The 27,378-nt window shown below is 50.1% G+C and overlaps 1 protein-coding gene across 1 annotated transcript in view; it reads right to left on the bottom strand.

Annotated features, from left to right (window-relative positions):
• Nucleotides 1–314: 314 nt before the first annotated feature.
• Nucleotides 315–27,378, bottom strand: part of LOC102572496 (diacylglycerol kinase beta) — a 138,436-nt gene continuing 111,372 nt past the window's right edge. The window contains exons 23-25 of the mRNA XM_019489894.2: nt 14,940–15,060; nt 13,035–13,095; nt 315–11,251 (exon numbers count right to left, since the gene is read on the bottom strand). Of these exons, the coding sequence (XP_019345439.1) occupies nt 11,153–11,251; nt 13,035–13,095; nt 14,940–15,060 (281 nt within the window). The 3' untranslated portion in view covers nt 315–11,152. The remainder of the gene's footprint in view (nt 11,252–13,034; nt 13,096–14,939; nt 15,061–27,378) is intronic.

Raw genomic sequence — 27,378 nt, 5'->3', positions numbered from 1 at the left:
AGACAGAGGAACAGGACCTGTTTTTCAGCTGCCACTTGTCTATGTTGCAAGAGTTCCTGGAGATGCAAGCCGGGTGTCTTTGTCACCACTGGGCCAGGTGTGTGTCGCAACCTTCAACAGAGCTTTATTGGGGCTGACAAATGGGTGCTCTATTTGCTAGCGGAGCTGGTGCTGGCTTGGAAAGGGTGAGAGCAAAACATCTGGCTGCTCTTTGTGAGTCACACGCTGACATTTCAGCCTCCGATGTCGCACGCAGGAAAACTCCTGAGGCAATAACAAGAAACAGAACCTGACACATTCCAGGCCCAGCCAACTGCTGCATTATTGCCTTTATTTGATGTAAAACCACATAAGTCAGGATTTACATATAAACATGTGCTACGTTACAGATCCACGCCGTTCCATGCAGGGAGCCACAACAGCGTATGCAGGGGGGGAGAGGGCTGGGAGAGGGAGGGCAGGCCAAGCTCAATAGGATACTGGCAATGGTGGGGAACTGGGTTACTCAGCTGTCTGGGAGCCACGCAATGCCGTTAGAAGGATGTGCTGCCCGTGTGGGGGTGCCCCATGCCTGTTTACACACCTGAACCTCTGTCACCAGCACTGGCCCAGCTCTAGTTAAAATGGACAGCTTGGCTGGTGTCTTGCTCTCCCAGCAAGGGGTTTCTGTTGCCCCAGCACTGGCTGGGACAGAGGAGCCTGCAGGGGAGGGGAACGGTGAGGGCCCTGGCTGCAGGCTCGTGCAAGGAGCCCTCCCTGTGCATTGGGGGTGGTCTGTGGTGGGCATGAGGCAGCTCCATCCCTTTGGTGCCCCTCATGGCAGGGGGGGCAGTCTCAAGAGGCAGGGGTCAATATGGCTCCCTCTAAGCCATGTGCCCTCCTCAAAAGGCAGGCATGTCTGTCCCAAGTGTGGGAAACAGCCATATCTTTAAATTACAACAGGCTTCTTGGCATGCTGGAGATTAGCAGTGCCACTCTCCAGCTCTGTGGGAGCACAGGGGCCTGGCCAGGGCCACATCAGGCTCCATAATACATGGACAGCCTGGGCAGAGGGCATTGGAGGGAGACGGCTGGGCAAGGAGTTGTTGAAAGGAGTCTGCTGTGTGCCACGTGCAGAGGCAGAAAGCACAGCCATCTGAGGGCTGGGGTTGCTAGACTCCCTCCTTTCCCCATGGGGAAGCCCTACGGCCTATGCACTGAGCTTTGCTGCATCCCGGCCCCATGCTGGCATATGGGGGAGAGGAGGAGGAGACGTGACAGGGAGCGGAGACAGGAGATGCAGGGAGGGAAGGAGAAAAGCATGGAGGGTGTCATAAGGGAAAGTAACAGGAGCAGGGCAGAAGTGGGGGCCCAGGGCCTGTGTCCTGCCACCGGCTCCATCCCTGAGGTGCTGTCAGCGAGGGTGATGGCCTTCACCTGCTCACAGCCCTGGGGAGCTATGCTGAGGGAGCCTGACCCACAAAGACCAGCACAGCACCACAGCATGAATCCCCTTCAGAAATACACAGGGCCTGTTCCTGCTGGGTTGCTGCCAAGCCCACCCCGCATTCGCACCCAAAGGCACCCATCAAATGTGGGAGTGCATGGACAAAGTCACTCTGGGGCCACCCCTGGCACCTGCTTTCAGGCCCGCTTCAGGAGTGAGTGCAGAGGGACGAGCCGAGCGCAGCCTCCCCTGCTTGGGACATTGGGTTAGAAAGGAAGCAGCCTCAAGGGGAACTCAGGACCAGGGTTCAGCCCAGAGCCATTCCCCAGACCAGGCCCCTCCTGCTGATGGCTCGTGCCCATTTTACACTAACAGTTGACACTAGCTCTACTCACTTTCTACCGTCCCGTAATTTCCTTTCCAGTTCTTGGCTAGAAGAAGCAGGTGAACTTCCATTTATCGCATGGACACTAGCCCCAATTGCAGCCACAAAGGACGCACTCCCCTGCAGTGGCTTCAAAGAAGTGGGGTCTATTGAACCAGCTGAATGCCCCGTGACCTGAGGAACGGGCACCTTTCCCCTCTTTGAATGACTTTGTGGAGCTCCGCGTCTGTTGTGCCCCCATGACATCCCCAGCACATGTGCTCCATTGACAAATAAAAGGCCGGTTTGTCTCTCTGCCAGCTCCTGAGCTCAGCCAGGGCGCAGAGATCAAGCTGAGCTCTTCCTGGCTCCCAAAACACCCCCAGCCAGAGATTCTACAGCTGGAACTCAGCTAACAATTCTGTTGACAATGCCTGAGCCAAAATAGACTTCAGCTCACCCTCTCCAAATGGCGTTGGGCTCTGCTGGGATAATTGAAGGAAAAAGTAGCAAACACTTATTTTTTGCTTGGGGTTATGAGCACATCAACTCTGAGCACACACAAGGGGCAGGGCTGTGGAATAAAAAGTTGCTATTTTTACACAGGCACTTTTCAGACCATAGTCACACTTTAAAATGATAATTTACAGCCCATGCCAACTGGGGAAGAGTGCCAAATCTGCTTATATAAGCCCCAGTGATCTCATATGTTTTCATCATACGCATTAAACGGAGAAGGTCTTTTACCCCACCAGGAGCACTTACAGGCAAAAAAGGCTAGAGTTTCCTTTTTCTTTAACACTTTCAGAGGAGCAAGTATTACAGCTGCAGCCATTCGTAACATCCGGGAGGGGATTTGGAGAGAAAAGTATTGTTAATATTTCATGGTAATTAACATGTTTATTTCGGCACTGGTACTATACGCGCTTGTCTGCTACTAATTTACAAATATCAGTGTCTGGATAAAAGTAAAATGTATTTACACACTGCCAACATGCTACCGAGCCACTGATCAGTGTTCTCATCTGGTCACAGAGCCTGCATGGTTGGAAAATCAGATGCTATTTTCCACTTACTCAGTTGCTTAGCAAAATCCCTGGGCTATTTGCATTAGCTATTTACATTGTTCTTCCCTACGAATCTGTGCATGCAATTACATTGTAACAAATGCTTCAAATCATTTCAAACAGTCTTACAGTAATCCGGGGTGTGTGCTGGTAGCAGGGGATGCTATGGGCCAGATCCCTTCAGCCAGCCAAGCTATGCTTAATGTCAGGCAAGTGACACAGCTGGTTTTATGTCTTGGAAAACCCTTGCATGACTGGCACTCCGAAGGACTGGCTTGCATTAAAGGAGGCTGATGGGAATGATGTTGAGTGGGACCTGAGAGCCTTACCCCACAGGGCTCCTTTGGCAATCCCAGCCTATACTTCCACCGTCTTATATCAGATATGCAATTCAGTCTGTCTGGTCCCAGTGGTGATAATTCCCCCACCCCCATATCATGCCAAGTGACTGAAAAGCTTGATGTTAGCCATCATCATGATATGCACAATCCACTACCTGTGTCTGCACATAAGCTGTCAAGCCTCCCGCCTTTCACCTCTCTAAAAGAAACCATGCCCAGTGCTGCTGGAACCAGGTCAGAAATAGGAGACCCTGCCTGGGGTGAGGGTTGAGGCTCTTTTGCTTGGGCACTGAACAAGTGTAGATTCCAAAAATGAAGCCCCTTAAAATTCCATGGGTTTGGGTCAAACAACTGCTCCTGGATCCTGACCTGGCAAAGAGTTCAAGTATTTAATTCCCACTGAGTGCAACATGTGCTTAAATGTTTTACTGCTTAAGCAGCAACAATGAGCGATCATGCCAACCATGCATGATATGACTGGCCTCAGTTCTCTCACCAGAGCTCTCTGCGCTCTGTCTGGCCTTTGGAGTGTCTAGGTCATTCCTAATACATACTTCCAGGTTGTGATAGTCTCTGGCTCTCTCTGCAGGCAGCCTGCAGACCAAACACACCATATTCTGGAGAAGCTGGTATAGCCCCCAGCTCTGCTCTGGGGAGAACCCGCTGGAAACTGTTGATGACAAAGTGCTGCAGCAGGAGCTGCACCTCTCTTGCACAAGCCATCAGGCAAGCAAGGGGAGGGAGCAACTGCCTCCGAATTATGAAGCTGTTCCCATTCCACAGAAAAAAATCTAGAGATGGAAGAGCTGAGTCTCAACACCCCTTCTGCCTCCTTGGGGTTCACCCACCATGGCAATGAGTGTCACATGCCTCCTTTGTTCCCCGTGCCTATGGAACAGATTTTGTCCTTCCTTCCTCCCAATTCACGCCATGTTCTATAGTTGCACCCTTCCCAGCTTTTTCTCTATTGCCCTACGCCTGTACAGCACTATTTTCATAAAAGCCCCTTCAGTGTCACAGAAAAGGATTGTTCCCTCCTTGATCTGGGGCATGATGTGCAGAAAGCTAGAAAATGCTTGTTGCTCTCATGCAGTGGGCCAGTCTCATCCATGATGCAACTCCAAGTAGGCCCTCGCAACCGTAGCACAGGAGGAAACTGGCTCTTGTTTTTTTCAGAAACATTTCCCCATCAATTGCTAGCTCCTTTATAATTTGGAGACCCCACATTACACATTACCTCTGCAGTCAGTCTCTTTGGACATGATTGTTTCCCATGTGCATTCAAGCAACAATTCTTCCTCCTGCATATCAGAGTATGTTCTTGCCAGATGAATGCATTTCATCCCCTGCTTACATTTCCCATGGTATTGCTTCTCTGGCCTCCTTGGTCTTTGCAACCCTCTCCAGTCTGGTCAGTCTGGACATCTGACTCACAGAACATCTCCCCCCAGACTCTATACATTGCCATTAAGCATTAGCTGTTATTGAGTGTCCCCCAGGCAGCTCCCAGCCCATGGGACAGTTCCTAAATCCGAATGAATTGGAATGATCTTTCTCAATTAAGATTTCAGGGAACACTGACTAAGACGCTTTACAAAAGTCCAGACACCCGATGCATTCTCTTAGTCACTCATTTTCTGCTTTTCCATTCCAAAGCAGTCGAGTCTGCCTGGCACAGCTGGTGCTCTGTACATGGTGCTTGGGGCTCAGGATTTTGAGATGGGTTGGGTTCTTAGATTTCTCCTTTTGAACCCTCTCTGGCCTGAGTGGTATTTGACAGCCAGTGAAAGGGCCTGTAGATTGGTTGCTGAGGTGTTGTTTCTGTGCTGTAGCAGGAAGGGAAAGAAATGGACCTTTTATTCACAAGTGGTGCCACTTCTGAGAAGGGTGGACTGCATGATTAATCTTTGCTCTGCTGTTTGACCACAGCTTTAAGTGAGATGCAATACCAGATGAAAGCTGCCATGGTTGCTCCTCCTGGTTTTTGGAGGGTTCATATCTTAGCTTTTTCCTCCAAATTCTGCTTTACCTCCTGCCTCTCCAGGACAGGTGAGGAGTAGTTGTCAGGGCTTGGTAGGACATTAGAGGATTCCCTCGTCATCTCCCCGTCACACTGATCTGTAGATCTAGTTTCCATTTCCTGTGGAGGGGTCTTTCGCCTCCCCGTGGTCAGCAGCTTGAGATTGGCATCACACGCAGTGTCCTTGCCTCTCTCCATGGCACTTTCAGAGCCATAGGGGTCACCAGCATCAGTGTTCGATTTTCCTGTGGTTTTCCCTTGTCTGTAACATCCTGCTTCTCCCCTCATTCTCACCACCTCATACCTTGCTGGCAGGGCAAATACATGGAAATATGGAGTCACCTCTCCACCACTGTCCTCTGGAACAATCCCTTCCATTAGTGCAGTGAGACCCTCTCTGGCAGGTCTAGCCATGCCCTTTACGTCACTCTCCCAACATATCAGTATTTCCAGTCTACACTGCCTGTTACCTGTACCCCTTGGATTTTGGTATATGCCCAAGACAAGGTTAGTTAATGTCTCTCAACTTCAGCTGGAGAGTAGCTTTATCTTCTACTGTAGTACTCAGCCAAGGAGACTATACCATATCAGAGGAGATGCTCCCCTTTCAAAACCCACTGAACTGACTCGGCTCACTTTGCTTCCAGCTGTGTACCTGGAGCCTGGCTGCTGGAAGGCTGGCTCAGGTCACACCCTCCTCTCTCCCCTACCCACGTCCTGCTCAGCTGGTCTCCAGGCATGAGTCTTGTAGGGTGGCATAGGTCACCAGGCCTCATGCTAGACAGATAACACTATGCTTCAGTCTATTTGCTCATGTAGTTTGCTCATTGTGAGGACCACAATGAAAGGACATCCCCAAGCTTCTTTAGGAGGTAAGGGAACATCTCTTGCTCTGGTATCCAGAAGACTGCAGAGCCACCCACTTCATCTGAGTGGCTCTGCTGCAGCCCAGTGGATCTATCTTCTTCCACTCTGGTGATGCCTGTCTGCTCTTCATTTTCTCAGACTGCCCCCTTCCTGTCTTGCAGGGTTGGCTGGGCTCAGGTTGTGCAAGCATCTCTGGGGCTGTGTTTGCTGCTGTCTCCTTGCATGCATCTCATGCATCTCCATCTGGTAACAATGTTACCTCTCTTGGTGCATCATGGACAGGCCCCTTTAGCTGTCCTTTCAGAATGGAAACCCACCTGCCCGGGGATGAAAGAAGAAAAAGGCATCTTGCTCATCCCAGCCAAAGGGCCTCTGGAAGCCAGTTGACATCCTGCTGATCCAAGAAATGTCCTTTCCCTTTGCTGCACCCGTCAGGCCTCCAGTGAGGGAAAGATGAATGATTTTACTGCCACCTATTTATGGGGCTTTTCAGTTTAATACACCCATTTCTGCCAGTGTGGATAAGCTCAGAAGCAGACCCCTGCAGTGCCATCTGCCACTTGAAGTGCAAGTGCGTCGTTTCAGTTTTAGTTTACCCATCACTGCAGCATCAGCGCACCTTGGAGAAGGACAAATTGCCCTCATCGGGTCCATTGCATTCTGACTCTGAAACCTAATGATGGCAATCACCCATCTGCACTGCTAATACTTCTTCCTCTCACACTGCTATTTGCTGAGGAGCCTGGCACTGCTGTTCTCCCCAGCTGGTGTTCCCTGGTATGGCCAGGAGAAGGTAACATGGGAAAGAAATGAACCACCACCCGGTGTTCATCTGCTCCATGGCTATAGAAGGAGGGGAGGAGAAAGCCCCTTCCCCTGGAAGTGTTGCTGTCCAGCTTCTTGGAGCTGCTTTGGTGTCTTCTGAGCAGTGACCAGTGGCCCTCTAGCTCCTGGCTTCCTTGCTCAGTACAGCACACTGTGGAGGGAAGCCTGATTTGGGAAGAAGTAGAGATAGTGTTGTCTGGCAGGCAGAAAATCAGCAACTTCCACTATGCTCCAAGCCTGGAGATGGGGAGGAGAGGCTTGGGACAGGGGAAAGAAGCTTACTCCGCTGGTGACCAGACGGGGGGAGATGCTGGAGAGTGGGGAATGATTCCAGGCTCGCTCCTTCTGTTCACTATGGCTCTGCCTCTCTTCGGACTGTCTAGGGAATGCCCGTGTTCACAGCCCAGCTGGGCCAGCCAAGCCGCACATGGCTTCAATCCACATGTATTAGCAGCAACTCACAGGCTGTATCAGTTCACTGCTTTCCCTGCACCCACATGCTGTTTCCACGCTTGGCACATGAGCTCTGCTCCTCATGGTCCAGTGCCCTGCATACCCAGATACCCTGCAACCATCAAAGTGAGAAGGGAGACAGCCAGAGTGCCTGGGGCAAAGTCAGCAAATGGCATCAGTTAGGTTTTTCATAGTCTTGCTCCTGCTATCACAGCCTCACCCAGCACACCATTGGGATAGTTTGGGCATAGCTGGGTTACCCAGACGGCTCAGTGACATTCTTCCTGCTGTTTGCTGGTTACAGTGCAGAGGTCCATGAGCTCAGACTGCCATCTCAGTGTCTGTGCAACTCAGCCTCCTGGGAGTAGGAAAGGGGCTGTGGTCTCTGGCTACCCATATCTGTCTGCATTCCAGCTGGGGGAGCTTTATTCCACAGTCCAGGATTTACAGCGGTGCCTTTCCTGGCTGGGGTGACATCCTGCACTAACAGAGATTGCCAGCACCTCCCTTTGTTTGGCACGCAACTCATGGCTTAAGCTCAGCAGGTTGCTACCCAACATTGGCAACAGAGTTCATTGTGTCCAGAATCTCAGCTCTTTGTGGTCCAGTCATGAAGAAGCCTGTGGAGTCTTCTCACAGTATATAGACTCCTCATCTGCCCTTGACCCTTATCAGCGGCGTTCCAGCCTAGATCAGGAATGGAGCCTGTTGGTTGTCCTCTGGGAGGAAAGCGGATCAAGATATTCAGGCTGTGTTACTACCACCCATCAGCTGCATTTTGCAGAGTCCATCTACAGGTATTTTGAGCCTGCCCACAAGCAAGGTCTGTGCTGCTCTCAGGGAGACCCTGGCCCTCCTTGCCTCAGAGACCTTTCACAGGGAGCGAGGGCAGTGGCTTCAACTTGCTGGCACATTTCTTTGCTAGACAAAGCAATCGGCAAGAAGTGGCTTGTCCTGGACTGAACACCACGGAGGGCTGAGAGAGGCCCCGGGAGGATCCCATTAAGCTGGGGTGAGGTGGTAGATGAACAGCCTGTGTGAAAAACAACCTCCGTTTGGACCCGTGCCTAAACTCCATCAGCCTGGTGCACTTGTCCCAAGTCACTTCTCTGAAGTAGGGTCTCCAGAGACAATAAATCGGAGACGTTCAGAGTTGCATGTGCAAAAAAACAGTTTATATATGAGGAGAGGCTGGAATAGGACCTTTTTACCTTAGAATGGGGAAACCTCGGGAGCTGCTTGTGCGGCGTACATCACCATGAAAACCTAGCAGGGGTCTTCTGCTCCTGGACCATCAGGACACTTGGTTCAATGTAAGGTCACCCTGTGGAGGCCGTGGGGAAACCACCCAGGCAACTAGTTAGCAGAATTCCAAAGAAAGTCCATTTTCATTCCAAACCAGAACGGCGCTGACTGCTTCCTCCCCAGGGCCATCACTTTGCAAGGAACGTGTCCCCTCTCCCACTTCTGTTCACACCCATCACCACAAAAGCAGCACAACTGCTCAGGAGCAAGAGTTGGGTTATTTTCTCTTCCTTTTGCCCTCCTCTCCTCTCCTCTTCCCCTCAAAAACACCAAGTCATGTTCAGGAGCATTTTACCAGCGTGGAGGGAACTAGAAAGCACCACTTCCCAGAAGAGGCAGAGAGCTCCCTGGCCAGCTACTGCAGTGCATCTCTCTGTAACCATGCAGATGGATTCATGCAATGCCCAGTGGTGCCTTCCTGCTTTCCTAGCTTATTTAAAGTGTTTTCCCTAGGCAGGAACTCCTCCTCTTCCCATGTACTTGGCTGGGACAGGGACACGCCTCAGGATTGATGGCTTTTGCCCTTTCCCACAATTTTAAGGAAGAGGAAGATTCCACTTAGCTACTCCGTGCGGGGGCAACTAAGGAAGACGCTTGCACACCAGGGACAAGTGTGGTATCCCGGCTCCCAGCAGCAACTGGCTCTCCCTGCTCTTTTCTGGAGCTGTGGCAACACAAGCCCCTTGCTGGCACTGTCTCACAATGTAATGGCTAGAACCAGTGCCAGACACTGCTGCAGAGAGCCGTGAGTCGCAGCATAGTCAGACAGAGCCTGATGTTGCCCTATAGCCAAGAAACACTTGGAGAAGGCCAGGCCCACATGCTTTCACTGGGCACTACCAGTTCTCTCCTGGCTGTGCCCGAGTGTCTGCCCTTACTTGTCCATGTGCTAGCGAGAGCAGGACAGTCAGATATTGAGGAAGCTTCCCTCCCACAGCTCTGCCCAGCAGGACTCTGCCTATCTACCAACCCCACCACAGAGTAGAAGGAGACTAACAGAGAAGAACTAAGACTTGACAGCAGATCTCCAGAGCTGGGAGGTATAGAAACAGGTAGCTCCTGTGTCAGAATCACACACACCCAACTTTGGGTTGCTTGGCTCCCTTTGGGGTGAACTCATTACATTTCTCCCCTGCAAAGTCAGGCTTTAGAAAGCAAACAGCTTTCTGCCGGGCTAGCTCTGGGCTTGCTTTGGTTTCATCCCCAGGCTTCGTGCACCTTCTAAAGCCATTCAGGTGCCTGCTGCTGGTTGTGATGATACTGCACATGGAGGTAACCACGTTCCATCCAAAATCTGGCTTGGGCTGGGTGTCAGTGAACTAAATCAAATCTCGTGAAAGGGCAGCTGGGTTTTCTCCTTACTCAGAACAGCCAACAAGAAGGGAGAAATTTCATTCTTGTCGAACTCTTTCTTATTTAAAAAAAAAAAGCAAGAAAGGCATTTGTTAAATAAATATATAAATAAAAACACAGATTTGGAGGTCCAAAATTGGACTCAGCGATTCAGGGTCCCACAGAGGCAGGCAGCTGTGCTGAAAGGACCAGGTTCGAGTCATTACACATCCCAAGCAGAGACACTCAGTTTACCCTGAGTTTGTTCTCTGTACCCAAAGAAAGGTCTCTCTCTTTTGCAGCCGCCCCCATCCCTTCTGGCTCCCTCTTTCCAAGGATCGCTTGCCTCTGAATAACAACCTCGCTTCTGTTTTTTCAAAGAAAAGCTAGTTGAGGGGGTTGGAAGCATGTTATTACAACTGTTTGAGAGACGACGGCCAGCCTCCCAGCTCCTCTCCTCAGTGTTCTCTATGCTAAGAAAATAAATAGCCTTTTGAATGTGTAGGATTCGGTGACCACAGGGACAGTGCAGCCAAACACAGCGTCATCTGACAGGACTAAAAAATAAATAAGTGAAGCCTGGCTTCCATGTTCCCTCTGTGCCTTGGTAGGGGGTAAGTTATTTAAATAAAAGGACAGAAGCCAACTATCCTCTGCAGCATCATGCCAGATATTATACTTCATCAGTTGCAAGCTGCCTTTGTTTGTTCACTTTGGGCCCAGTTGAAGAAGGCTGACATTCACTGAGGATCGTCTTGAAAGATCCCAAGCTTCGCCATGGACAAATCTTTTCTGTGGGTCCCAGAGATTTTATTTCCCCTCCTCAGTTTCAGAAATGTTGGGGAAAATGTCTTTTTAAACTACCCATGCTCTGCCTGCCTGCAGTGTTGTGAGTGTGTGCGTGTACATGTGCGCAAGTGTGTAAAACTGCAGACCACGTCCCATTTCCAGTGGTCGCATCCTGCGACCGGCAATGCTGTTTCCCATCAAGTGTTCAAGATGCTGCCTCTGATCTGAGGTTTCCACAGAAGAAAGAGAAGTAAGGAAATCAGGAGAGATGAAGGTTTCTAATCCACTGGGTTTTGTTGCGACAGTTGCCATCAGGATGCAGAACCACTGCTTCTGAACCGGAGTTCTCTGCTCGGGTACACATTAGTCTCGAGTTCGGTTTCTTCTCCTCAGAAAGAAGAAGCTGCTCTTCTGGGGTGGGCCCAGCAACATTGGCACTTGGCTTTTGTGGGTGATTTTTATCTAAAGAGAGAGGGAGGGAGAGAGAGAGAGAGAAAACAAATGAATAGTTAACCTGTGAAGCAGAGAACATCTGACCGGCTACTTCCCTGCAGGTACCCTGCCATTTTAGGCACAGGGTCTCTATTACCTGAGATAACATGACAACCACCACCTGGCCTGGCAGAGACTGGACTAGCGACCTGCCCTGCTGGGAGCTGAGCTCAAGACCTGGGTTTGGGAGCTGAGAGCTCTACCAGTCTCACATCTTCTGTGGAAGGAGCAGCAAGGGGAGCACACGACACACCCTGCGCACAGCGTGACTAACGACTGAGGCCAGGCAGCTCGAACCTTCTTCAGACTCGCACTCAAGTCATTGTCTTGGTGTGTGCTGATGGGAAGTCTCTGCAGTTGCAGTTGCAGGCTGAGAAAGTCTCTGCACCAACTGCGAGAGACTTTCTCAGCCTGATGAAGCGTTTTTAAACCCAAAAGCTTGCTAAAAATTTTTTTCCAACTATTGAAGTTGGTCTAATAAAAGATATCAGATTCACCCGAAGAACCTTGTCTGCCTATGTCCTTAGACTAACACGGCTACACCCTCCACCCCTGTTCCATTTACCAGAGCATGCAGCCAGGTTCTTCTGAGTAGGACAGAAATGCCCTGCCTGGCTGGTCTGTTTGCATGCCACCAGCAGGCCCCCAGACCATGAACTATGGGGTCTCTGGGGCTGCTTTGAATCTTTCCGGGGCCTTTGCTAGGGACACTCCAACTTGCACTCGGTTTGGCTCCACTTCCCCCTGAGCCAGAGACTGAAGCAGCCAGAGCCCATTCCCCAGGCACTGCTGTGAAATCTGGTGACAGTCATCTCTGCAATCTCTAGTGCAGTCGCTGCAGTGAGTCTAACATGCGGCAGGGACAAAAATAGCAGGTTGCCAGGCTCTGGTGCCACCCACCAGGAAGCTCAGAGGCATTGCTGTGGATTCAGAGGCTTGATGGTATGGTGTGGGGAGGAGAGCCGGACACTGCTGTGCAGGCAGGATGGGCCACGGCGTTCCTGTTCACACAAGCGGGGGCCAGTGCCTCGGGGGGAGGGGGCTGGATGGCACTGGCAATGAATCTTGCCCCCTGCGGGGATCGAGAGGGTGAGGGGACACAGCCAGGTCTGGGCAGGCTGCTCAGGGCGAGCACTGCGTCCACACAGCCCTTCTGGGGTGGCACTCCCAGCTGGGGCTGGTCCCAGGGGAGGAAAGAGTCTGCCATGGCTCATTTACAGATCTGCCTAGTCGGATTTCACTAAAAAGAATATGGTCATCCAACCCAACCCAGAGACATAGACCATGACCAGGTGTCTGTGGTCAGCCTACGTATTCCACTATCCCGAGCAGTAGGAGGAAGAGATTCCAGAAGACCCAGGTGTGCGGGGTCCCAGGCCCCACTGGAGACCCCCCACAACTGTACCCCAGGCTTCGGCCTCGGGCACCATAGAGAGCCCTGCTTCGAATGCAAGGGCCCTGGGACTGTTGGTCGGTCACACCTTAGATCTTCCTTTGTTTTTTAAAATGTAATCCCAGCTGATCTCTCATAGCCTTGGGACGTGCGGCAGCTTCATGGTGCTCAGGCCTGAGGGGCTTGTATCCATGGGCATGAGAGAAAGATGCAGTCACACAGTGTAACCTAGGAGGACTTTGCTGGGAACCTCCGCCACGTCACAAATTCCCTCACAGAAAAGATAACCAAAGCACCGGCAGCCACTGTCAATGTGGGACCCTGTCCCTCCACCCCTGCTGCTGCCCCTCGGATACTCACGGTGCAGGGCGGCTGCATCCAGGGCTCCCCGTCCACCTGCATGGGCAGCAGCTTAGTTGTCCTGGAACCCGCAAACAGACAAGACATGGGGTGAACACGACACAGGAGCAGGTAGGGGCTGGACACTGTACAGCGATCAGACACATCTCCTGTACGAGCCCTTTGGGAACACATGGGCTACTCAGGCAATTGCTCGTGCCACACACTTGGTGCTCTTGGAGGTACGTAAGTCACAGCGACGGCTGCTACGCCTTGGACCTGAGGCATCATGCTGGTGAGGGTAGCTGATAACCCACCACGTTTTATGAAACTACTGTGTCCAATCACTTTCTCTGAACAACAGTCTCTCTCTTGCCCAGTTTTTTTCCACTCTGTCCCAGCCCCCACCTGAATGCCCTTCATCCTACTACTGGCTCTGATGCCCATGTGGGATGAGACACTACAGAGACCATAACATCCCATGGGGTTGCATGGATGAGGGGCACCCAGAGCACAGGGCCTGGCTTGGTCGTGAAGGGTGGGAGAACTAGGATTTAAGCCTACAGAGGGGAAGGTGTATGGGATTCAATTGAATGGGGCAGATGCTGGGATCTGGGGCTATGGGGAAGTACAGTTGGGGGGGGTGTTAAGCTATGGGGAGATGTCTTAGTTGTTTTAGGAAGGAGTGAAATCCAGGAGCGCGAAGGAAGGCTGAGGAATCCTGTGCTGCTACAGGTGGAGCAAACCACCCTCCCTCTGGAAAAGGGCCAAGGCGTCTGGCTCTGAGGAGACGGGTCAAAGATCTAAGCCAGTCCTCGTAGCTCCTGCCCTAGGACGGGCAGAGGGAGACAACAGCACCAATGAATCGGAGGCCTGAGATAACGAGCTGCATTTCCACATCCCTTTGTACCAAGGGAAGGAGAGGTATGGGCAAGGCAGAGATAATGATGGCCTCGCACAAAGAGCTATTTATTGATGGGAAGCAGGAAAGGGGAGACTGAACATGCACAGGCAACTCCTGGAGTCTGCCCACAGCACAGGCTCCATCCTAGCAGCCAAAGGCCCACTGACTCCAACACAGGTTTTGTCCAATGGCTGCAAAAACAGGTGCAGATTACCTTGAGTTATTGAGATAAATGAAGGTGAGGATCATAAGCACATTTGCTACCTCATGGAAGCTGCCTGGTGATGGGCTCTTACCCCGCGAAGTCATAATAACTTGGCCCTCAATGACAGTCCCCCTTAGCTTTCCTGTATGGCTGGGGGAGAGCGCGCACAGGGGCAGTTACCCGCTAGCAGGAGATGTGCTGTAAAACACCTGCTCTCTTTGCCTGCCAGTATCTTTACCCACAACCTGAGACCTTCAGGACCTGACCTATGCCACTGTGTGGGGCCAAGGGACGCACTGAGTTGCACAGAAAACTAGCTAGCAGCTAACACAAAAACACCCACAAGTGCCTCCAAATAGTCATTGAGAACCAGGAAGGGAGCAGGGGCCTGGGGAATATGATGCAAAATGGTTTTACAAGTAAAGGGAGAAGAATGGCTTCTTGTGGAGCTTCTCAGTAGCTGTAACTTCAAATGCTCACAACAAATATGGAGGGGCTCTGTGACCAGCTGGGGGAGGCAGCACGAGGAGCAAGAGACAGGGCTCACGCTAAACACTGTCATGGTTACTTATATGGCAGACGTGCCTGGGAACTGCAGTGATGGGCCAGGAGCCTCCTGTGCAAGGTGCTGTACAAGTGCTCAGATAAATCACACCGGTCAAACAGATGTGTTGGAGCCGGGGGACAGACTGGGGTGGGAAGCAGGGCTTAGAGCACAGACAAGTGTGGTGACACTGTCATGTTTCTATTATTATGTTTTAACAAACTCAGAGGTACAAAACAAGTTCAGGCAGGTGCTGGGGGCTTGGGCAGGTACCTGATGGTGACGGCTGAACACTGAGCCAGTCTCTTGCCGGCACTCTTCAGTCCAGTGTAGATCTGCCCCATCTCCATTGCCCCCTCGAGACCCACCACTTCCAGGAGCTGGTCACTGAGGTCTGGGAGGAAAGAAAGGCAAAGATGCGATGCAGGGTATGACACTGCCTGCTCCAGGCCCAGCACTGGCCCCAGCTGGACACCTGCTCCAGAAGCAGCTTTCTACTCGTCCTCGGGTCCTGCATGAAATACTGTCACTCATTACTACCCATACCCACTCACTAATGAAAGCAAGGCACTTTTCAGCATGGTTAGCTGCACATTGGTTCTGTTGTTCACAGACACCTAATGGGAGGGGGAACTCAACAGCCACTGTCGCTGCACTACAGGGACAGGTGGTGAAGAAGAAAGCTTGGCCCAGGCACAGTCCATAGCCTGTAGGTAACTTACACTGGAATATAGCCTGGATGCTGAGGACAGCAGCTCTCTTCTTTTAGAAAAATCCAGGAGTCCACAGCAGAGCCAGGCAAATTCTGTGAGGGAGTATGTACAAATGTTCACTTCATTTAAAGCCATGAGTGAGTTGGGATGGTCTCTGGGAGCTCAGCATACAGAGAGAGAAAGAATTTGCTACAACCTGTGTCTGGACTAACCCCACCACCTTCCCATTTGCAGGGAAGGAAGAGCACTCCCCCACACTAGCCCCTGTGGTACTGGGGCCATTATAGCACTGCAGTAGAGAAAATTACCCCCAGAGGCAGACCCTGGGGGGTGCAGTGCTACAGTTGCATCCCCCTTTGATTCCTGATCCACCCAAAGCTTAAAGCCAACTGCCTGGCAGTGGCAGCAGTATTTCAGGTTAGGCAGCACTGAGGGAGTTGCTTGACTTCATGGCTCACTGTCATCTACGTCATCCCTTCTAAACTCTTCATTTGCCAGGTGTTAACGACCCTCTCTTCCTTTTAATAGTCTTGTACCTAGCAATCGGGTTGCCCTTTGTTCTGCAGTGCTGCTGTCTGCTCCCTGCTCCTGGTACTGAAGCTCCTATTTCACAGCCTTGCAGCTTGTTCTTAGCTTGTCCCAATGAAGTTCTACTTATTTTTACTTCAATCTTAAACTGAATAATCCAGGCCTATGCCCCATGCAATATTACTACAGCTTCTAGTTTCTTCTTAGCTGGAGAAAAATGTGTTGTGTTGTACATGATGATGCACCTCACCATCTGCACCCCCTTTTCAAAAAGATCTACCCACAATTACCCCTGAGTCAGACACAGCACGCGGCTGTCCATAAGCACATGCTGTCTCCCTCACATGCTGGAGCAAAGCAGAGGTATGAGGAGATGGACTGGAGATTGGCCCACTGCCATGGTAGCAGGTCCCAGCACTGAGGGAGCTCAGCATGTCCACAGGCACATACCAAACCCAGAGGTACATCATCTGCTCTCAGGCCTGCTGGAGATGAAGGGCTTGAAAAAATGACCCTGAAGCGCTGTCACTGATGTACTTCAGGGTTTGGAGTGCGCCCATGGGGTTGGTGAGATGTGCTCGATCCCCCTGGAGCACCAAACCGTCCACTGTGATGGCGCAGACCTGCCCAGAGCAACCCCAGGCTGCAGCAATTTATGCTGGGGTGTGATTTGGTTCCAGAAGCTCCCTTGTCAGCTGCCTCTGCACCCACCCAGCACCAAAAAGCACAATGGACTCAGGCCCTGATGCAGGACAGCAAATGTCTGCAGGTAGCCAATGTAGGTTGCAGAGCTTGGAGGTTGGGAGAGTTCTCCAAGTTGCATGTGCCCAAGTACATGTGCAGGGCAAACAAAGGCAAAGTTAGCTTGGCAAGAAAAAAAATAGCTGCTGGAGAAAGAAAAATAAAGACAGGACTCCTTTTTGGGTGACTCAGCCAATCGATATCAAAACCTTTATCTTGCTCTTTCTTGGCTCTTTCTCATTCCCTCCTGGTTTTCTCCCATCACTCTTTTTATCTGGGAACAGAGTATGTCAGCCACACGTACAGCATGAGGGCCAACACCTAGAAACCACAGCCTCTGAAGACTTGGGTGTCACAGTGGAATCCAGCTGAACATGAGCTCACAGCAACAAGACTTACAAGGGGTGTCCATAAAGTGTGGCCAAGTGGCTTTGTCTCTGCCCGGGGTGCTGGTGAGAGCGTGGAAGGAATATGGCGTTCAGTTTGAGTGTCAGAGGGAATGATGAAAAACTGGGAGGGGCCGAGTGAAAAGCTACAAGAGTGACCGGCCATCAGGAAACCCACCTGTCAGAGAGAAACTAAAAAAGCTCCAGCTCTTTCATTTGTCAAAGATTAAGTGGAGGGGTAACTTGACTGTGATCACAAGGTACCTCCTTGGAGAGGTCTCTGACAGCAGAGGACTCTGTAACCTAGAAGGTAAAGGCAGAACAGGAGCCAGTGGCTAGAAGGAGTCACTGGGGAGGCTTTCTGGCCTGTGTGTGCGTGTCCAAGGAGATGACCATGATGGGCTTGTGTGACTTTACTGCTGTGAAAGTATCTGATCAGGCCTTTGTGTTTCTTGGTCTCTACCCAGCCCCGGCATTCAGTTAGCACATGGAATTGCTTTCTGGGCCAATGGAAGAGGCACCTTGACTGCTGCTCTCTCCTACAGAATCGCTTCTTAGAGGTGCCCTGCTCCCTGTGAGATACTCCATGTCCCCTCAAGCAGCAAGGAAAGTACATTCCTCTGCTACATATCGATCAGAACTGGCAAAGTATGGGAGCCTCCAAGTCCTCAGTGTCCGTGATGCATCAATACACCTTTCCACTAAGGTCAAAGCTCCATGAGATGCTTGGGAGTGCTAACAGGCACTACCATCACAGATTATGCTGCATCTAACACCTGGCTTTTTCTGTGGCCTGGTCCACAGAGCTCCACTCCCATGAGTCCTTGGAAGAAGTGGTCCCTCCAGTCCTGGCGGCACAGAAAAGTGGCTACTGCTGGATGCATGACGATGGGAAGCTGCCCATGATGCTCCTTACCCCCTAACACACCTGAGCAAGTCTCCTGGCCCTGTGAAGCCAACTACATCTGTGCAAAGGGACCATGAAACAGATATATCATTCAACCCAGTCAGAACAGTTGTGCCTCGCACCATGGGGACAACACAAAGCAGGAGAGAATCAGGCCTGGAGGATTGGGACCTAGAAGTGAACTTGCTTTCATGTTTGAAGGCCCACTTTTTGGCAGTGAGTCCACACCCTAGAATGGGTGACGGAAACACTCTAGGCAGTTCTCCACTGCATTCCCTACTTCATTTGACTCTCAGTGGCTTCGTCCAGCCCAGCTGTAAGTGATTTCAGCGATCGTGTCCTTCAGAATTGGGTATAATGGCAGCTCTGGGAACCATGCGAGAAAAGGGCTGTGCAGCACAGTGCCTTGCAGTTCTATCCAGTCAGCATATCCTTGTACTGGGCTTGCGAAGATCTGACTCTTTTGCTAATCAGACAGGTGAATTACAGCTGCTGTTCAGTGCTCCACGTGACCCAAGCCCTGCCTGGGCAAGCTGGAATGCCGACTCTGCTCATCTCTAGCATCTGATTTCTTTTCCAAGCCCGCGGCTGTTCACACTTGACAAAGACAGAGACACATTGTCTTGTCTGAACTCTCAAACCAAAGCTAACATGGTGTGGGGGATGAAATGCTGATGTTATTCTGGAAGGATTTTTAAAGGCAGGGTTTAAAAAAAATGTGCAGCTTGTAATAGCCTAGAGGAGGCTAACGCAGCTCTGCTTGGGAAGGTGCTTTGGTTTCTCTATAGTGGATGGAGAGGCTGCAAGGAAGAAGGGGATACAGAGGGAGGGAGAGGTGGAAAACTAGGAGAGATGGAAGACAAATGCTTATTTTCTGTGCATGGTACGTTCTGCTCATTTTCTGGTCAGACCGGATCCTGCTGTAGCTGTGAAAGATTCTCTCTTCCAAAACCAGTATGGATGCACAGCATCACTATTGTCCTCAGTCTGCAGGGTTCAGGGGACTCTGGCCCCAAGAGCTGGATCACTGACAGTCCCCTGCAGAAAGCTGGGGGAGCAGGTTGGAGAAGAGGATTGAAACCAACTTTTCTCAAATGGGACATCTCAGCCCACAAGCGCAGGCTTACTCTGGCTACCCTGGGTTGCTCAGGTGGGAGGGAACAGCAAGATCTGCTCTACAGGGAAACCCCTGTCAAAGGAGAGCTCTCCAATGGGACACTGAAGCCTAAGCACTCCTAGACCAACTGCCCTTCTACTCCCAGGGCAGAGGATCGGAGAGGTGGATTGAGAGTGCATGTGCACTCCACCAATTCTCGCCCGGGGACCGCAGTCAGCTGGGGGCAGTGAGAGGAACCCCTTCACTGCTCTAACACTGGTTGAAGAGCTGCAGGTAGCCTTCCACTCCCTGCAGGGTGGTTCCAAAGAGGATGGAGCTGGACTGTTCTCAGTGATGGCAGATGACAGAACAAGGAGCAATGGGCTCAAGTTGCAGCAAGGGGAGTTGAAGTTAGATATTAGGAAAAGCTTTCTCATGAGGAGGATAGTAAAGCACTGGAACAGGTTACCCAGAGAGGTGGTGGACTTTCCATCCTTGGAGGTTTTTAAGGCCTGGCTAAATACAGCCTTGGCTGGGATGATCTAGCTGGGGCTGGTCCTGCTTTGAGCAGAGGGCTGGACTAGATGTGACCTCCTGAGGTCCCTTCCAGCCCTCATTGTCTATAATTCTAATATGCATTAGAAGGTGCCACCTGAGAGCTTCCCTATGCCTGGCGCTTCTCAATAGGCCAAAGTGATATGCTCTTAGTGAGCACCAGAAATGGGCTTGAGGTGTTTTGTACCAGCTGGAGCATCTTCATGGTACATGGCTCCATTCCTGCCTGTAGCCCGGTGAGTTACATGAATGGAGCACAGAGGTCTCACATACCTGGATTCTCCTGATGAGATGGGGCACTTGCCAAGGCAGAAGGGGACACATTTCACAGCTTTGCCTCTGCAAGTCCCCAGATGCACCACAGAGACCAGAAGGACACCCTGCTTGGGAATCAATTCATGATCAGCAGGTGGGAGCTCTGTGGGTTGATGCAAGAGGAAGAACTTTGCCCTTTGGAGCACTCCCATTCACCTGGCAGCTCCTTGAGAGTGGACCTAAGAGTTCGGTGATTCCTTTGAGGATTTCAAGGGCACAAAGGACCAGGGCTCAGCTACCCCTATCTACAGGACACAGGCCAGAAAATCCCTGTCAGCGATCCCCACATCAAGTCCTTCTAATGTAGCTGAGCTACAGAGTGACTATTCAGATGCTCATTGTTAATTTACAGACTCCAAGGGATAGGGATCTGTGAGGTTCCCTGATTATCTGTTCCAGCAATTAATTACTTTTACTGTTCAAAAATGGCATCTTATTTCCAGTTTCAGTTTCTCCGAGTTCATCTGCCAGCTGCTGGATCTTGTTATGCCTTTATCTCCCAGTTAGTGCCCTCCTATAGCAGGAACCTTCTCCACTTGTGGATACCTACGGCTTGTGATAAAGTCACTTCTTAGCCTTTATGTTCTCTGAAACCACACGCATTGCTCCCCTTCAGTCCCTCACTGTCAGGCAAGTTTTCCAGCTGGCAGACTGTTCTGGCAACAATTCTTCCCACTTCTTCACTTGCTTCTTGGAAGGGTGGACAGCAGAAATGGATGCAGCTGTGGTCTCAGCAAGGCCATGTACAGAGCCAGTAACACCTTTCTGCTCTGTATGCTCCTGTTTACACAGCCATGCAGTGGGAGTGCACGTGTGGCTGGTTTCCAGCATAATCCTTCAATCTCTGCTCTCCAGAATAGTCTCCATCTTATAAGCAATGTTATTTGTTCCTAGATATATGACCCGTGGCTGCATTAACATGCAGGTTGTTTGAGTTGTGCTTACCACTCAGTTCAGCTCATTGAATTGCCTTCGTTATTATTTGCCACTGCACTGATCTTTGTGTCATCTGCAAACTTTACCAAACAATGATTTTATATTGTCTCCAAGTTCATCAATAAAGACTCTAAACAGCTCTGAATGAAGGGCAGGTCCATGGGAGACCCTTGAGAAATGGCTTCTCCCCTCCCCCTGCCAAAACAAACCCCATTACTGGTTATGTGTTGGTATGGGCTGCAGATATTATCATCAGTAGGGCTAATGGGCACAGGGAAGCCTAACAGTCTGAAGACAGATGGTGTCTAATATGATCGGGACAGGTGGAGATCACCCAGCATAGCAACAAGAGCCGTGTCTGTAACATGCCCAGGGCTGAAGCATTCCTCAAGGGGTTCAGGATGCAGTGACCTCAGGAGCTGTGATTTGTGCTAACCCCTAGATTAGTTTGTTTACAAGATGCGGGACTACTACTGGGCCAGGAAAGCTCCAGGAAGGGTATGTTTGCTTTTCAAAATGATTGACTATAGAGCTTACAGCCAAAGGGTGACAATGTGCAGCTGAATGCAAAAGGGGCTGGGAGTGGCTGGGCAGAAGAGTGCAGACAGCAATCTGCCTAGGGCAGCAGAATGTGGAGGTCCGGTCCTGGTGCAGACTGCAGAGTGCAAAGCTCTCGCTTTGTTCCTCTGGCTTTGGCAGAATGCCCCTGGGTGCAGGAAATCACTTGGTTTTGAGCTCTCCGGTCTGAACCTGTCTGGGTTTCATTCATGCACAGCCTGAAAGTTGGCAGTCTCTCACACATACACACAGAGGTCTGCCTGCCCTGGCTGGTGGTTTCCACCTGTAGCAACGTAGTTTGAGCATGTGCTGCAGGAGGAAAAAGCGGCACTCCCACCCCCTGTGATACCTCAGGCTCTCCTAGTGCCTTTGTGCTTTCTGTACTTGCCCAGAACAACTTTAGAGCTCAGCAGTAGGAAGATGATTCCATTTTCAAATGGCCTGTGCATTCAGTATCCAGGGACAAACTGCAACATGAGACCATAAAAGCAAGCCAGCCAAGCCAAGCTAATGGCATTTCCATTATAGCTCCAAGCTACTGAACATGAGACGAGGGAGAGATAATGCTCCGCACGTCTGCTCTGCCTTTACTGGAAACTCTCCAGGGGGATTCACAGCCCTGCTCCAGCTATGATCTATTTTTTGTCTCTCTAGTGGACACTGAGCCAGCACAGTCAGCTTTATACTGTAAGTCCTCTGCAGCCCCAACTGTTAGGGAGCCTGGTTGGGGCATACTGTGTTCTACCTCTCTCCCTTTGAAGTAGATGCTAGACCTGACCACCTGCATTAGTGTGGTCCACCTTTGTCTTGGGAGACTGGTGATTTGCAGGGAACCACTCTGCAAACATCACAAGGTTCATCTTGGTCCATTCAGTCTGGAAGAACATTGTCCAGGCTGTTCTTCTGGGACCCTTTTTCACATGGATCAAAGAAGCTTCCTTCTCAGCCTGACATTGCCACTGAGATCTGCAGTGCCTGTGATCAAACTGCTGCAGGAACACACAGACCTGGTTTTGAGGGTGAGACTATCAGTGGAGCCATTCTGAGCAGGTGCCAAAACTTGCTAGAGGCTGGCAAACTTCTGTCATCACATCACTGACACCATGGTCACTCCAACACACACAATCTTTGGGGGGTAGAAGGGGTGGAAGGTGGATTTCATGTCCATGGCTAAAAGGGAGAACAGGTCTTATTCAAGATGGGTCCCAACTTCTGTACTCAGTCACAACTCTGGCAGTGTCACCTGCCTGGTTTTTCAAGGGAGCTGCTACTACAGTGAGTCATTGCTATGTCCTTGGAATGCAACAGAAAGACCAAACCTTTTATACTGCTAATGGTCCCCTACATTGCAGGGATGAAGATGCTTCTTCTGGATGGTCTTATGGGTATATGGAAACAATCTTTCAGTCTCATGGGGTTGGCCATGCTGGGATGACATTAGTCCTGGTTTGAACCTGCACCTGTGGATAAGGCTAAGTTCTAAGTTCTTGCAGTGTAGCCAAGAACTGGTCCATGGGAGCTCTGTAGCTTTGGCCCACTTGGACATTTTCCCAATAGAAAAAGTCCATCTGCTTGAAGTTCACTAGCTGGATGACCAAACATGGGGAGTCTCAATTTATATCATGCTGAAGTTAGAGGAAAGGAAGCGAAGCAGCCTCATACACCAACTGCATGTGCTCTGGTGCTTGTTTAAGGTGCAATGAAGTTTCAGAGGTGGCAGAAGGCTTGCCCATTTGCTTGGTAAGAGCAGGGCATCGTTTATGCAGATATTTGCTGCTCTACAATACAGGAGTAGCCATCCAACGCTTTGAGCACAGGTGGGGCAATCTTAATAAACACCCTCATCAATAACCCCCAAACCCTATAATCTAGCAACAACATCATTAACTACCAGGCCTAATAAGATCCTCACTCGCCTTACAGAAAAGCTGGGCACAATGAAGTCCAACAAACTCAAGCTGTCCTGGACTCAATGCAGGAAATTATACTGGCAAAAATTTCTCTGAATCTGGCTTTGATACCAGATTCCACTAAAGGTGTAAATGCATTTCCGTTGTGGACTTGCAGTTTGCTAGAGTGAAGATCTGTAAGGTTCTGCTGAGGCTAGAAGGTCCCAGTGCTGGGGGCATGCTAGCCCATCCACTTTCCCCTTCAATAACAATTGCTGTATCATAAAAGGATCTCACACTTCAAATTAAAATCAGTTTGCAAACAAAAACTTTCCCCATTGACTACAAGTTATTATTCATAATGCCTCTTTAGGGAGAAGAAAAACAGAGTTAGCAGGTCAAAACCAAATGTCTTCAGGCCAGAAGAATGATTTCTGTTCTTACCCTTCATCAGAGTAATACCATTACTCTGTAAAAAGGGTCCCATTGGCATGACAAGGTTCTTGGCAAGGTCACTTTAAAGGATTGTCATTTTAACATAAAATCATTAGCCAAATAGTCTGCAGTTCAGCCCGGTTGGATAATATAACACTGTGCATCAGCAACCAGCCAGAGACTGAGAAGTTAGTGTAAAAAAAAAAAAATTAACATTTAATAGAAAAGACAGACTCTGAGCTTGTGATCCAGCAGGACTCCAAGCATGTGCTCCAGCATGAAATTCTAGGCAGTACAGCTCTTAATCTCACATTGGTTTAGACAAGCAGATGCACGGGGCCTTCAGGCCTACCCTCCTGCCAGAGATCCCACGGACCAGAGTTCTGAGCTGCCTACAGAAAAAGAAGTGCTCCACATTTTACTAAGTGACAATGACACTCTCCACAGTATTTGACTGCCATCACAGATGAGTTGTATGGCTTTGAATCTTTGCCTCCTGTGGAGCTCCAAAATGATGGCAGTGATGGGAACCCCCAGTAGAAGCTGGGGCCTGGCTTCCCTGCCCTTCTCCTAGCAAAGCCTGTTCTCCCTGGAGCCCCATTCTTTGCTCTCTTCCCATTCCATGCAACATCATATCTCCACAGGGCAAGAGTTTTGGGCCACATACATGGATATAGCACCAACTGTGATGGACCTCAGAGCTCCTGGGCTCTGTACACTGCCCCTAGCTCTGACTCCATGGGGATTGTCATGGAATTGCTAAGAGCTGTTGCTTTTAGAAGAAAATGGGTTGCCCAGCACCTGTGAGCTTTCTTTCTTAGTGTACTTGAGTGGGCCAGCTAATGGACTCAGCATACTGCTCCGTCCGAAGATACTGGGATGAGGGGTGAACGCTCTCTATGAAAAAGGGCTCTAGCTCTAAATACTAACATGGCTGCCGCTGCTTGGTATCTCCAAGCAGCCCAGATGTCAAAAGCACCTGAACCTGCTAATCTGTCTCAGCTTATTTCTCCATTGAAGGGGTCATCGGTGCCCCCAAGCATGCACATTTCCAGGCTCTGGGGCTTCGGTAGGGCTCCGAGAGGACACCAGCACAGACATACTTGTCTTGTCACAGCAGGTGTGCCTATGTGCCTGGTAGCTTGAGCTACTAGCTCAGAATTATTACATGCCTGGATCGCACCAATTGCGGGGGCTCCTGCACTCTAGTCAACAGTACCCAAGTGGGTTTCTTACAGAACCCCAGTGACCCAAATTAAATCATTTGCAGACTGTCAGTCCCAAAGCTCCCAGTTCTTGCTTGAACAGCTTAGAGGCATCATGGGCTTACAGGAATCACAAGATCCAGGCCCCTCCATCATGTCTGGTGCCCTGTGACTTTTTTTTTTGAATCCCAGCTTTGAACAAAGTAATAACATGGTCCTGGGGGAAGGCGCTGCCCCACACATCCTCTATGTGAACAGCAACTTTGCCTTGGTTGCACACATGTATCAATGCCACCCCTTGCACACTACGTGTGAGTGCGTGACCCTCCCTATTCTTTTCAGAAACCCAAAACACCTTGAGAGTTTTCTCCACATAGAAATGGGCTATGGTCTGGCTGGTTTTGTAAGGAAAACTTCAATTCCCATTAATCATTTGAGACCTTCTTGCAAGCCCAACTAGCCATTGATACTTCCAGCAAATACATTCCTGCGTGGGCCTGTCCCTTCTCAGTTTCCTCCCATGCAGTTGGTGCTTACCAAGTAGGGTTTCAAAGGATCCTAGTCTGAAGTGTGTAAGGCAAACTGCTGTGGTGCTAGCATGTGACAAAAAATAATATGGGGGATTTTCAGAACATGATTCACTTCTATGTGGTCTGGATCGCATCCATGAAAAATGACCTCCTTGAATGCCTTTGGTCAGAGGAAGCAATTCCCTGGACCACACACAGGAAGGACCTTTGAAGGTCCTTTTAAAGGAGAGGGCAAGATTAGGCTCAGAGTAGAAAACAAGCCTTAGCTTTAAAACTGGACAGGCTCCTGCTGTTCTAGCCGATGCTTTCAGAGCTTTTAAAGAAAGCTGAAGGGAGTGAAAGGAATGCTCACAATGGCTTTTGCAAGAGACCATGCTATCATGGCTCGCTAGTCTTAATAACTGTACATTTGCTTTCTAATGATGACAATGTGAATTACACTTGGAGATTATCAGCAATCATAACATTACCTCATCAATTGCCTGAAAAGCAGAAGTTCTCTTCAAATGTGATAGGTTAAAGTAGACCGAAACAGCTCCTTTTTTGCTTTGTTTAATGCCAGGCCACCCCCGCAACCCAGATGGCTTGGCACCGGGCTATGTCTGGGGGAATGACTTTGAGTGACAGCCCACATGTATGTTCCTACAGGATTGTCTGTTCTATACCAATGGTAGTTTTGAGAGCCTGTCCAAGGTACTCAGAGTCTAGGATGGGCTCTCTTGTAGAGTTGGCACAAAGTTCAATCAATGGAAAAAGGAAAATATAGCAGCTTTTGCCTTTCTCTGCAGTCTGGGGCACAGTCCTCTTCCTAGGACCCCCTAAGCATATGTTAACCAGCTGCTTCCCTGTCTCTGCAGGGGCAGAGGGTTGCCATGGCCACCTTCACCCCTGCTTTCACCTAGGGTACATTGGAAGGTGTTGTCAGTATTTCTGGTTTGAAGCCTTGTAGTTGTGAGTGAGGGTTCACAGTGGTGCACTGGGGCTTCCTTGTGTAAGTCTCTGCCTGTGGATTCAGGAGGCTGGACCAAATGGCCCAAGAGGCCCCTTTCAGTCCCATGTTTCGATATATGGGGAGATGCTTGCACTGTGGTTGAATCTAGTGAGAGAAGACGAACTGGAAGTTCGGACTGCACTGGTTCAGCTGGGACCTGGGGGCCACTGCTACAGCTAAGCAAGCCTGGCTGCAGGTTTCTTCCCAATCTTAATAGGAATTTTGTTCTTATTGTCAAGTGAAACAAATTAGGAGAGACCGTTCTTAAGTGGGTCTACTTCATGAGTGCAAACACTTGTGGACACCACAGAGCCATTCTTTACAGAACACTTTCAAGGCACCATGCAAACATTAGCTCATTAGTCCTTCCTGCCATCCCACGAGAGCTTCTGAGCCCTTGCTTGATGGGTCTGGAAGTCTTGCCAAAAGGGGCACTGCAAAACAGCGGCAGACCCCAACATTGGAAATCAAGGGCACCCACGCTCAGGCAATGACACTCCTGCATCCTCTAATATGGGAAATGCTAGCAAAGACCCTGTTAGACCCTAAAAGGCTCAAAGATCCTTCCACCTTTGCTTTGCTACTGATTTCTTCCAATTAAGAGAAGCCACTGACTCTACAGGTGTGATGAAAATCCTATCAGCCCTCAAATGAACTGGGACTGTAGTGAGAAACAAAAGCTCCAAACTCCAGCTTCAGTCCAGAACAGTCGTATTTAAAACGGCTGTGAAGATCTCAAGACTGTACTGCTGTATTATCGGAGAGCAGGAAAACAGAAGCCTTCAGTAGGCTGTCCAGCCGATCTTGGAGCTTTTCAAAACTTGTGTTCCCGGAACTGGAACAAATAATCACTGTTGCTCTTGACCCTCAGCTCCTTCCAAATTTGTTACTGATGTTTGTCAAAGTACTTTGGAAACCATCCAGCCA

Source organism: Alligator mississippiensis, chromosome 7 (genome assembly GCF_030867095.1).
Source record: "Alligator mississippiensis isolate rAllMis1 chromosome 7, rAllMis1, whole genome shotgun sequence".
In the NCBI taxonomy this organism is placed as follows: domain Eukaryota; kingdom Metazoa; phylum Chordata; order Crocodylia; family Alligatoridae; genus Alligator; species Alligator mississippiensis.
The sequence above is the reverse complement of the archived record's forward strand: the minus strand, read 5'-3'. Positions and strand labels throughout refer to the sequence as shown.